This window comes from Macaca mulatta, chromosome 11 (genome assembly GCF_049350105.2).
Source record: "Macaca mulatta isolate MMU2019108-1 chromosome 11, T2T-MMU8v2.0, whole genome shotgun sequence".
NCBI classification, from domain to species: Eukaryota; Metazoa; Chordata; class Mammalia; order Primates; family Cercopithecidae; genus Macaca; species Macaca mulatta.
Genome location: NC_133416.1, coordinates 77,599,235 through 77,612,684, shown reverse-complemented (window position 1 = coordinate 77,612,684; position 13,450 = coordinate 77,599,235). Strand labels below are relative to the sequence as shown.

At 39.1% G+C, this 13,450-nt stretch overlaps 1 protein-coding gene across 2 annotated transcripts in view; it reads left to right on the top strand.

Annotated features, from left to right (window-relative positions):
* PTPRB (protein tyrosine phosphatase receptor type B) overlaps positions 1-12,905 on the top strand; it is a 123,987-nt gene extending 111,082 nt beyond the window's left edge. For both annotated transcript variants that reach the window (XM_001117453.5, XM_001117455.5), the window contains 2 exons: positions 4,197-4,317; positions 7,280-12,905. In XM_001117453.5, coding sequence (XP_001117453.4) covers positions 4,197-4,317; positions 7,280-7,302 — 144 coding nt within the window. In that variant the 3' untranslated portion in view covers positions 7,303-12,905. The remainder of the gene's footprint in view (positions 1-4,196; positions 4,318-7,279) is intronic.
* Positions 12,906-13,450: the final 545 nt, after the last annotated feature.

Sequence of the window (13,450 nt, the reverse complement as noted above, 5' to 3'; positions counted from 1 at the left end):
CCTTCCAGTTTCATTTAATAGTATTGCCATCCATGTGTTTGCCCAAGCCAGGGAGCTGACTTCTTATATTTTTTAAGGGATGGGGTCTTATGTTGCCCAGACTGGACTCAAACTCTGTGCTCAAGCAATCTTCTACAGTTGTGCACCACCACACCTGGCATGCTTACATGCATGGATAGGTGCATTTATTATTTCTATTTTTTGTTTATTTACATGGTGAGACAAGATCTCACTATGTTGACCATGCTAGACTCAAACTCCTGGGCTCAATGGCGTGGATTTCTTTTCTTCCAGTTTCCACATCCAAGCAGTCACGAAGTCCTTTCCTTCCCTTGGAGCCAGCCCCTCATCCCACTGCCACTGCCCTTGCACAGTCCTTTATCAACTCTCATTAGCCCTGCTAATGAGTAGCCTCCTAGTGGGTCTCCTGCCTTCAGTTCTGCCCTAATGATCCCTTCATCACCACTGCCACCATCAAAGTTCCCTTGCTGACTCTGTCAGCTCCCTGCAAAAAAATCGTGAAAAGCTCACCACTGCTTGTAAAATGAAGTTCAGACCTCATCCTGGGTACAAGCCTCTTTATAACCTGACCCCAACTTACTCCTCCAGCTTCATGTCATTGTACTAGCCACCACCAGTGATTAGGGTCTGCCAAATTAAGGAAGGTTTACCCACCTGGGCCAGAATCCACTTTCAGTCTTTCCATCATAATGAAATAAACATTGCAGTAAGATAAAATTTTCTATCTCCCTTTTTTCTCACACAAAATTCCAAATGCTATCCAGGTATTAGGTTGGTGCAAAAGTAATCACGGTTTTTGCCATTACTTTTAATGGCATTAACTGCATTTTAATGGCATTTAAATGCATACATTGCATTTAATGGCATTTAATGGCATTACTTTTAATGGCAAAAACCGTGATTACTTTTGCATCAACCTAGTATCATCTGCCTTGCGTTAAGCCTCTGCTGAAGTTGAGTTGTTTCTACAGGCTCAGAATCCCTGGTGCTAGAGCTTGCATTTGGTAATGGGAGTGGGTGCAGAGGAGTGTGATCTGTGGCTGAGCCCCTGTGGGTGACTATTTCAGCAAAAGACAGAGGACATTTGGACCCCTGGTATTATTTTTCTGGGTCCATGGTGACAGTGAACTTCAACTTACCTCTGTCTTTATTTGAGATACAAAGGGATGCAGGTCTTCACAAGTTTTCAAACAGCAAGCATTTCTAAACGAAGAGGCATTGGTCAGGGGATTTATGAGTGTCCCTTCTTCTTTTACGCTGCTTTGAGGAAAATTTGCAGCCTGACCCTGAGAGAGACACTCAGGGAGCAATAACCTGTTAAAGAACAATAGATGATAGTCACTGTCTCGATCTCATTTGCTTCTGCTGGGAAGGAAACACTGAGATGTTGTAGGACTAAGGACCTCAGGTTCCATTTGGGGCACTGTTCGAGGGGTTTCCCATGACCCACACAACCAGCATTTTATCTGCACTAGACTTCTCACGATTTCCAGAATATATGTGAAATGTTATGTTGCCTTACTTCTTTGCTTGAATTCTTATAAATATCACCTTTTCTCTTTAGCTTGATAGTTTCCTCCCCTCAAAATGAACCTAATGGCTTTCTCTTCTGTATGAAACCTTATACACAATTGTATCTTATGTTTATCATCTTACAGGTGTTTGTTCACTAAATACTAAGCCATGCACTCAGGGATCACAAAAAGACTATAATACTATAAATAATATCTAATACTCCAAATATTGGTGAAATTGAATGGAACTGAATGTGTCAACACTAAGCCAAGCCTTCACCAGTTAACAAAAAATTATCTTTTGTGATCTGAGATTCATATATTAGGCTTTGTCTACTTTTCATTAAGAATAAAGTGAGAAGCACATTAACAATCTCACTGCTTTAGAGTAATCATTTTCAAAGGGACATTCTATTGGGAAAAGAAGAATTTATATTTAAGACAAGGCAAATTAATGGATATTAACTTGTTTCAAAGCCCATGGTGAATCATTGTTAAAGAATTTATTAATAGGCCATAGCACAGATGTACTAGAGTTCATTCACAGCTTACCTCTAAGGTCCCAAAGTAATTTAATATCCCAGTAGAAGTGAAAAAATGAATTATGCTTTGGGTGGGAGGGAACAGGGAGGTTTCAGTCTATAGTTTGGTGGATCCTTTTTAAGGTAGCGAAAAGAGACTGCTTTATACTAACAACCATTCTCAGATACCTTTCTCAGATTTTCAAGATTGAGACTGCATATAACATTCATAATAAATGACAAAGGTCTGTGAGCAGAGAATAGTTATCAATATTATTGCAGGCCTCACTTCTTATTGATTTGGTTGTTTAAAATGTCCTTTTCTAGGACATTTTAAGGCTGGGTACAGTGGCTTTTTTCTAGGCTGGGTACAGTGGCTCACACCTGTAATCCTAGCACTGTGGGAGGCCAAAGGAGGAGGATGGCTTGAGGCCAGGAGTTTCAGACCAGCCTGGGCAACAGAGCAAGACCCTGTCTCTAAAAAAAATTTTTTTTAATTTATCTAGGTCTGATGGTCCATACCTATAATCCCAGATACTCAGGAGACTGAGGTGTGAGAATCACTGAAGACCAGGAGTTCAAAGCTGCAGTGAGCTATGATTGTGTCACTGTACTCCAGCTTAGGCGACAGAACAAGACCCCGTCTCTTAAAAAAAAAAAAAAAAAATTAAATGTTCTTATCTATTGATTATACCAGACCTACCTTATATAGTCCCATGGATACATGACCAGGCTAGCTTCCAATCAGGGACACTATCTAGTGCCAACCCATAAAAATAAGTACCTGTTTACTTGGAAAGATTGTTAGTGAGGAAAGACCTAATTGTTCTACTTTGTATCTCAAACCTTTAAAATACTTTAAGACTGACTGCACTGATTGCCTTAAACACAAGGTCTGGAAATATTTTTCAATATCCATCTGACTGACATCAATCTATATCCTTTAATGGACAAAGGATGTTGGCTATAAAAGAGACCTTTGCCTCCTTGTTTAATAAGTAGGAAAACTGAGATCCCAAGAAGCCTGATGGCTCAGCCTAGGCTGGCTGGAGGCTGCCGAGAGCCCACAATTCATGACTCCCTCTGGGCCGTTGCTATATCAGCAAGGGAAAGTTCCGCAGAAATCCATTTCCTTGTAAGAGAACTCAGGGAGTATAAGGAAGGGGGCCCAATGCACAAGCTTGGCTGCCTGTGGCTGAGACACAGTGGTCAGTGGAGGTCTTTATGGTCACCAAAGCACTGACTCTTCTATATCTATTTATATTTCAAAAGTAGTAAATTCTCAAATAGCCAACAGGTGGATCTGTCCTCACTATGTAACCCTTGTAGTTCTCGGCAGTCAGCCAACATCTTTGAGATTCTTCCACGTGGCAAACTCAGATGCTGAGAGGAGAGGTGGATAAGACACTGGCCTTGCACTCAAAGAACTAACAGTCCAGCGGGGCTTATTGTACACACCTTCCTTTGTTCACTATGTTCCTAGAATAAAGGGAACAAACCAGCAGAGTATGCAGGGAAATGATTTTCTCATTCAGTAATGCAATGAAATTGGGATTCATATAAGAAAACTGGTGTAGTGAAAAAGACATGACTTTGAGGTCACATCTCCAAGATCAAATCCTGGGGCCCCATTTCTTAGCTGTGTGACCTTGGAGAAGTTACTTTTGAGTCTCAGTTTATACTGACAATTATATTTACTTCACAAGGTTGATGAAATCATTAAATGAGATAATTTATGTAAGCTACATACCAGTGTCTGGCATTCATTCATCTACTGAATTTGTGAAGGATCTACTATGTACTAGACACAGTTGTAGGCTCTCGCAGAACATACTATATATACACACACACACACACACATATACATAAATACATATACATAAATATATACACACAAATATACATATATACACATAAATATAAGAATGAAAAAATGCCACCTCTCTGCCTATTATCATTGTTCTCTTTTCAGTGGTAGTAAAAGACATTCTTTTATTTACCAGAGACCATTAGTGAAGTGATGATCAAGAAATTTGCTAACTATATAGAATTCCATTATTGTCAATAGTTTGTGAGAGTCTCTCATCTTTCTCATGCAGGAGAACAGGCTCTCCTCTGACATGTTTCTGCTTTTCTACAGTGTCAGTATGTCTACCTACATCAGTGTGTAAGAGATGTCCTCAGAGCAAGGAAGCTACGGAGTGAACAAGAAAACCCCTTGTTTCCAATCTACGAAAATGTGAATCCAGAGTATCACAGAGGTAGGCACTTACTTCACTCACTTCCAAGTTCCTTCATCAAGATATGGTCAATCTGGCCAGGCACAGAGGCTTACACCTGTAATCCCAGCACTTTGGCAGGCTGAGGCAGGATGATCACTTGAGCCTAAGAGTTTGAAACCAGCCTGGGCAACATAGGGAGATCCCGTCTCTACAAATAACTAAAAAAAAAAAAAAAAAAAAATCAGACAGACGGCACATGCCCATAGTCCCAGTTACTTGGGAGGCTGAGGGGAAGGATCGCTTGAGCTCGGGAGGTCAAGGCTGCAGTGAGCTGAGATCGTACCACTGCACTCCAGCCTGAGTGACAGAGCAAGATCCTGTCTCAAAGAAAGAAGAGAAAGATTCTAGCTGGGTGCAGTGGCTCATGCCTACAATACCAGCACTTTGGGAGGCCAAGGCAGGCAGATCACCTGAAGTCAGGAGTTCAAGACCAGCCTGGCCAACATGGTGAAACCCCCACCTCTACTAAAAATACAAAAGAGCCAGGCATGGTGGCTCATACCTGTAATCCCAGCTACTCAGGAGGCTGAGGCAGAACTGCTTGAACCCAGGAGGCAGAGGTTGCAGTGGGCCGAGATCCTGCCACTGTACTCCAGACTGGGCAACAAGAGTGAGACTTTGTCTCAAAAAAAAAAAAAAAGAAAGAAAGAAAAAGAAAAGAAGAGAAAGGAGAGAAGAAAAGAGAAAAAAGAAAAAAGAAAAATATTCTGGAAACCATTAATAACTTAAAGCTCTTCCAATGTACACCTCCCATTTCTTCTCCTACACACAAAGAGGGGAAGAGAGGGAGGGTGGGGAGGGGGTTCCTGCAGCTGAGCAGCAGTTTCACAGGGAATCTCTTCCAGCCTAGCCGAGGATGCCTGCTACGAAGGACTCTGCTTAGCCTTTCTTTTCCAAGCAATAAGCTCCACTACTGGGCAGGATGCTTTGAAATCACAACTAGTTCAAGTTGTAAAATCCCTTTGGAAAAGAATTTGGCAATCAAGGTATCGGGGTCCTTCATATGTTCTTATCTTGTGACCCTGTATTTCTCCTACCAACCTACATATGAAAAAAAAATATTATGCATGAAGCTTTTCGTAGTGAAAAGTTTGACAAGCCTGGGCAGCAAAGTGAGGCCCCTTCTCTACAATAAATTTAAAAATTAACCAGGCGTGGTATGCTCCTGTAGTCCCAGCTACTTGGGAGGCTGAGGCAGGAGAATCACTTGAGCCCAGGAGTTGAAGCCTGCAGTGAGCTATAATTGTGCCTCTGCACTCCACCTGGGTGACAGAGCAAGACTGTATCTCAAAAACAAACAAACAAACAGGTTGGGCATAGTGGCTCACGCCTGTAATCCCAGCACTTTGGGAGGCCAAGGCAGGTGATCAGCTGACGTCAGGAGCTCAAGACCAGCCTGGCCAACATGGCGAAACCCCATCTCTACTAAAATACAAAAATTAGCTGGACGTGGTGATGCGCACCTGTAGTTCCAGCTACTTGGGGGGCTGAGGCAGGAGAATTGCTTGAACCTGAGAGGTGGAGGTTGCAGTGAGTCAAGATCATGCCACTGCACTCCAGCCTGGGCCACAAAGCAAGACTCCATCTCAAAAAACAAACAACCAAAAACAATGCTATTTTTGAGGACATTATAATAACATGGGTATTTATTATAAATAAAGAAAACAGGACATAAAACAAACAAAAACAATGCATAAGGAAAAAGAAGACTGGGAGAAAATATAAACTTCCCTGAAGATTAGAAAAATCTATTTTTCCTTCTTTTGTATTTTATAAATGTTCTAGAATAAGGATGTAACACTTTTCAAATGGGAAATTCAATAGAAAAAAACCTCACAAGGCACAGTTTTGATCAAGCAATTATTAAGTGACAAGAGAAGGGTCCTCATGCCTCGTCTTACTCTAGGCCATCATGAAGACCTAAGTTATCACATAGGCTAACTGCAAATGTGAAGGAGGATTGTATTAGTTATCTGTTACTGCCTAACAAATTACCCCAACATTTAGCAGTTTAAATCAGCATTTATTATCTCACTGGTGGTTCTGGCCCAGAGTCTTTCAGGAGGTTGCAGTCAAGACTTACAAGGGGGCTGCCATTATCCGAAGGTTTGACTGGGGCTGGAGGAGTCACTTCACAATGGCTTGCTCACATGACTGTGGGCAGATGCAGCTGCAATTCCTTGCCATGTGGACTGATATCTCTATAAATCAGATAATCTTACTTTGACAAACATTATTTCATACCCTCTTATCTCTGTTTCTAAATGATTTTCAATTGGCAGTGTCTCCTTTTACTTAGTTCTCTGTACCACCCAGCCTAGCCAGTATGTTAATGAGTTAACAATCTGTAAAGCACAAATAAAGAGCTACTATTTAGAGGAGTCCTTTGTAAATCAGGTAATTCTTTTGTACTAAAATAATTACCCCCCAGTTAATCCGTATAGTAAATTAAGGTTTTTGCATGGGAGATTCCTTAAGAGGCTTCAGTATAGGGCAAGTTCTGAGGGATCTTGGAGGTTCCTTTGTCTTGTTTTGACTTGAGAATCTTTTTTTAGAGTAACCTTGGGCACTCCTGAAAGAAGCTAACTATGGTATAGAAAAGGATAACCACCAGGTACCTGAAGGCTAAGATTCAGGTCCAAACTCTCAAACTAACTAGCTTTAACAAGCTGTGTAACCCTGAGTAAGTTACTCTGACTCTCTGGGCCTATGGCTGCATCCATAAAAACAGAGGTGATGGACTAGAATCACTAGTCCCTTCCAAGTCTAATATTCTGTGTTTCTAAATGGAATGACCTGGTCCCAGTAGGAATGGCCTCATCTTAAACTAGGTTGAGCTATGTATTTCTGCTGGTCTTTCACATTGGTAATTTTCATAAACAGAACAAACAATTATGACACGCCCTGTGGCAGTCTCTAATTACAGTGTTCTTCCTTTCAGATCCAGTCTATTCAAGGCATTGAGAATGTACCTGAAGAGCTCCTGGATAAAAATTATTCACTGTGTGATTTGTTTTTAAAAACTTGCTTCATGCCCTACAGAGGTGCCAGCTATTTCTGTTGATACTATGTATAATTTATTAATCTGGAGAATGTTTAAAATTTTATATAATTTAAAGGTAACAGATATTATTGTACATAGTTGTATTTTATAGTTTCTTCTGTAAATATGTATTTTTCATGTTTAATATTAAGCTTTATATAATACTATTTTTCCACACTAAAGTGTTCATGACTTGTTCTACATGTAATTCAACCTGTGTGACAGGACTACTGGTAAAATGTGTATGGAGGTGGTGGCAGAGACAATTCCTTGGGCCATGTTTTCTACCTGTTTTGATATTCACTGGACAGGACAAAGGGCAGGGCTAGAGAGAGCAAATACTATGTCTAGCTTTGCTGCATTGCTGTCCCATGAATCTCGAGAGCCAACGGGCATGTCCTAAACATGCTATTAGGACAAATTTAACAGTCAAAAAAAGGATTATAGGGAGAAAAAAGAATTAAGCAGTACCAAAGCTGAACTGGATGGTTGTGTCTGAACTAGTTGCTCTCTCTCCTTTCTCCTACCAGGGATTCAAGCCAAAGTGGTTAGCTCAGGGATCATGTAACTTGCAGTGCAAGCCCAGGATGTAGGATGCAGGGTTGAGGGTTCTGATAGAGAATGATTCCAAACAGAAGTGATGCATTCCTTTTGTTAAGAAGATGCCAGCTGTACCCAGACTGAAAACATAACATGCAAAGCACCATCTATAGTGATTAGAGATCCTCTCATTGCATTCATAGTGTGAACATCCACACCCATACTGTAATGTGTTTATGCACACTAGTTTTTGTCTCATTTTCAGTGGTCTCCATTCCTAGAAAAGTCACAATTATCCATTCCTACTTGATTTCCCATTAAAAGAATATTATGGTGGCAGACTGTGCCTGATTAAAAGACTTAATGCCAACATTTTCATAGAAATGACTACAAACATCATATATAATAAATTTTAAAACAACAGCAAAAACAAAAACAGTAGTCTTTAGTAAAATTTTCAAAAACCTTTTTAGTAAATTAATGAAGTCAAAATATCAAGTAGTCACCCAAAGTTGCATTTAATAACAAAAGGTACTACGTACTGTACCAAGTTTATCTTCAGTATTTGTGCCTTACTGTGACTATAACAAATTCCAGTGAGTGAGAAAGTGGGTATTTCCTTCATCAAGGTCCAGTTCCGAGAGCATTCCTGGGAAAAATTTGAAAGGCATTTGTATGGAATCTTCATAGATACCTGAGAAGATGAGCTGGAGATGTTTGCCTTTTTCATACTACAAATTTTTCTATAATAAACTTGGGAATTAGAGGTCAAGTTTGTTGATGGCATAGCTTCCTTTGCAGAAAGAGTACATTTTTTTTCAAAGTATGTATTTTTGTAATCTACCATAAAGTCCCATAATACAGTGAATGTAATTGACATAATAATTGAAAATCATTGACTATACCTAAAATAGTTATTTATAATTAAATAACTCTACACCCAAACTGGAAATTTTTCCAGGGTTATTTGAAGTTTACAAAAACGTGAAGCATAATCATAAGTTTCAAAGTTTCACAGTTTCATTGTGCTCAATGCCCTTGTGAAATGACAGTCTTAGGCTCTGATTCTGTATCAAGGAACTAAGTGGATCTTCTGGAAATGAAAAGGAACAACATATGTGTAAGTGCAGTAGATGTACCACCAGTGAGAAAATAGAGGTCAGAGATTTACAACGTGTGGCATCTATTAGAAATCACCTTTCCTACATGGAAAAGAAAAAGCAAGAAAAAAAGCAGAATTTTACACTAATGTTGCTTGATGCAAAGCACATTAATGCCTGGAAGGATACATTCATTTTTGATTTTCATTCACTCAGAAAACTTTTAGTAAGTGCCTGCAACCTGCTAGGCACTGTTCCAGAATCTACCCATTTCTACTCACATGAAGAGAATCCTCATAAAGTTAGGACTGTTGTTACTACCTTCAGTTGAGTTTAAAAGAGCCTCATCAAGGGAATGGGATAACTGAGCCGGTCCAGGACAGTGGTCACCTTCCACAGGCCACACACTGGAAAGTGCTAATGCTACTTCAATAGTAAACCTCTGGATCTAGAAGACAGAGCAATTAATTGCACAAACCAGGAATTAAAACCATAAAAAACCTATACATTTGTAACAGTAAATAACACTCCCGTACCCTGGCAACATCTAGGGTAGTATCAGAATTATGTAAGCGGACATGACAGGGAAAAATGGTAGGTTTTTTAAGTCTAATCCAACCCAGGAAATGTCTATTCCTACCCTACACTCAATTTTAAATCTCCTTAACAACAAATATTTCACTATTCACTCCTGCTCCTGGGAAGACTAAATACATTAATTGATGTATTTATTAAATTTAGGAGAAAAAAGTTTTCCTTGACATTCAGCTCCATTGGATTTATTTTCATTTAATTGCATCATGTGTTATGTCTTGGTAAACACTCCATCTCCTGTCTTGGTGGGCATCCTGTCTGTACACCTGTGCAATACACTTTAATCATCAAGGCTTCAAAGTGCTTTTGAGCTATCAAATCTTGGGAGAGTCCCATCTAGCATCTTAATAATTATTTTTCCAAGTTCGTTATAATTAACTCCTTTAATCTCATCTCATTAAATCAATTTTGTATTATTATTTGTGTTGTTCTCTGGAAAGCAGCCAATTGTTCAGCTCTTGAATCAGAATTTTCAAAGACTTACCTCTCTTACCTGGGCTTGCACGTATTTGTCCTAAGTAATTCTCTATCCCTTAAACCTCTGAGTCCCTCTGTTTTATTAGTTGCCCCACTCCTCCCAGTTGAAAATGTTTGTTTTCCCAATTGAATGTGATTTTTATCTACTGTTCATATTATCTTTTATACTCATAAGTATAATTTCACAATCCTTTCAGGTTCCACATCATCAAAAAGATGACCATACTTTCCCTTTTTCTTTGAAATGGAGTCTCGCTCTGTCGCCCAGGGTGGAGTGCAGTGGAGCAGTCTCAGCTCACTGCAACCTCCGCCTCCCAGGTTCAAGTGATTCTGCCTCAGCCTCCTGAGTAGCTGTAATTACAGGTGCCTGCCACCATGCCTGGCTAATTTTTGTGTTTTCAGTAGAGATGGGGTTTCACCATGTTGGCCAGGTTGGTCTCAAACTCCTGACCTCAGGTGATCCACCCACCTCAACCTCCCAAAGTGCTGGGAATACAGGAGTGAGTCACCACACCTGGCCAATTTCACTTTTAAATACTAAAAGGCACACAGCACACAGACATTTTTGGGGCAGTTTTCTTTGGGAGGGTCTTTGATAAATTTTGTAATCATCTTTTGGAAGAAAGTCCAAAATGACATGTGAAAATAATATTAAACCATTTAGCAGATGTCCAGCAATATAAAAATAGACCTCACATGCTACCCTTCACAGGCTGATTCTCTTGCCTTGGTGTCTAAGGATCCAATTTCTTATGTTAAATATTTTCCTTACCTTTTGCAATAATATTATTGGCCATATGCTAAATTCTCATTCACTTAGCTTTCTGAGAATTCTTTGACGTTGGAATCCTGAAATAATAAAGCTACCAGATCTGCACAACAGCAGTGGTAGTATCTGAGCCCAAACTCTGGGACACTCTAGAGTTTTAGTTTACAAATATGAGCCAGACCAAACCGGACATGGTGAAAATCAATAGGTAATAAGTTGCTTGTATATGTTAGCAGTTCAAGGGCTTTCTGGGTTCCATTTCATTGGGGAAATGAAAATATTATAACTGCTTAGCCAAGATAGAGTGGCAATAAGGAATGACTGATCCTCCTCCAAGTTGCAGTGAGCAAGCCCTCAAGCCTACCTCATTCCTGAAGAGTTGAAGGAGAAAATGCTGTGCTAATTTTCTGCACTGCTATTTTTAACCTGAAATTTAGAATTACATCAGGTATTCAAAGAATGTTCCCTATCAAAGGAAAATCGGTAAACGATGACTGCAAAAAGCAAGTGAAATGATGCAAAGAGAAAATATTTGCAAAAGAGAATCTAACCAGACATCATCAGGAAGATAAAATGGCATCTCTTCTTTGTGGCCTGGGTGTGCTTGGACAATCCTGTCATATGTTTCTATTAGGACATGTTGCCCTTTTGAGGATTCACTCTGACTACGTTGGCCAGATGGTTTAACTGATTAAACAATTGAATCAATTTATTTTGCTTTTTGAATTGACCAGATATTTAACTAAATGTACTGGGTTTGGCATTTTAGACACACTGCCTTAGATTCTTGTAGAGAATGATGACTTTGAAAATGTTTGGCCATTTTAGTTAAAATGCAGGGTAACATTTGATGCAGCCATGATAACAGGAAAAATCTGTTCTGTTCTAAAAATGTTTCTAGCAATAGAAGTATTTCTGGCTAAGAGAATACTCTTGACTTGTAGGGAGGCTCCCTTGGAATAAATATATGCAACACAAATAAGGCATTTTATTTTTTAAAAGATTGCCTATATAAGATACACTTATTAAATAAAGAAATTGTTGGTGAATGCTCTGAAAATAGAGGCTTATGTAAGGGAAATAAGAGATTAACAGGTTTACCAAAGATTATTTTTATAACCTGTATGCCAATTCACATGATCTTACGTAAGACACCAAAATAAGTTATTCAAAACTGTGAATAATGTCAGACAAATGCAATGTGTCCCTTCTAGAACAGTCACAAAAAGGATTGGTTATAACCATTTTAATAAATACTATCCTCACCCCAAGAACAAGCTTTCAGTTATGTTGAGATGTTGTAATACCTGTGTGCGTAGATAAGCACCCCCATCAAGAAAGGAACATGTGCAACTGTGGCTTTAAGAGTTTGTGGCACAGCTGGACAGCATTCCGTCTGCAGGTTAGTAGGAATGCCTGTACCGGCCTTTGTGGAATGTCCTAGTCTGCCACCTTGACAAGAGGGTGCACCAATGCTCTACTGGAAGAGTATTTCTGGTTTTCTGTGCAGGACTGTTGGGCTTATAAATTCTTCAAGAACAAGGACCAAGTCTTTAATCTCATCTCTACTCCTACTTTGTGGAAATTAGTGCACAGCTCACAGGCATTCTACACACACTTCTTGAAATTGCTCCTGACTTCATATTTTGGATGTTAGGTAGTCAGTGTCCAATAATACTGTTGTCCATGGAGGTTAATCTAGCTGTTCCTTCATTTGTGTGAAGCATAAATAATGTAAGTAAATACAGCAACTGAACTTTTTATGTTCTATAATAGAGCACTTTTAAGTTTTTAATATCATTTATTATGTCTCTGAAAATCCAGTTAAGATGGCAGTAGATTATTCTATTTTTTCATACTATAGCATCCACCCACAATATTGTGTTTCTAACTGTATTTGAACAAAGAACTTCCTTAGTCTTTCAATTTAAATTATGTATTTGCTTAATATATTTTTATATTTGTAACTGTGGTTAAAAAAAAATCTATAAAGCATCTTGCATCCATTCTCACTAGTATAGGAATAAAACTGCAGTTTGTTGAAGGAGAGTGTTCTGTTCTCTATTCACCTGCTCCTCATTTATCAATTTTTGTCATCTGTCTGTTCAGAAGAAAGGTCAAAAGTGACTGCTTTAAAATGAGAAAAATCTTCCATGACATTATCATGAAGAATATAGGTGTCTTAACCTTTAGTCCCGTAAGTACTGAGTTGGTTACGTACAGTATTGTGTACATATAATAGACTCTCCAGCTGTCTCCAACTAAATTCCTGTTTTCAGTTCTTTACTTCATTAATAACCAAAATGTCACCTGTTACCAACAGTGTTGGTGTACTCTCAGAGGTACTGCCCTGGTTGGATCACCACTGAGCCCTTCAGAGACACTTTAGACATTTGCGGACAGTGTGACATTTGGTAAAGAGATGCCGTGCCTATTTCCAGAGTCATGAGTTTGCCCTTTTGCCTTTTTCATATTTTAGTGGAAAGATCACTGTCCTTCACAACTCCAATATTTCATTTTTCTATAACTTGCTCACAGAAACCTTCATTTTTTAAAAAAAATACAGTAGCAGATTTACAAATAAAATCA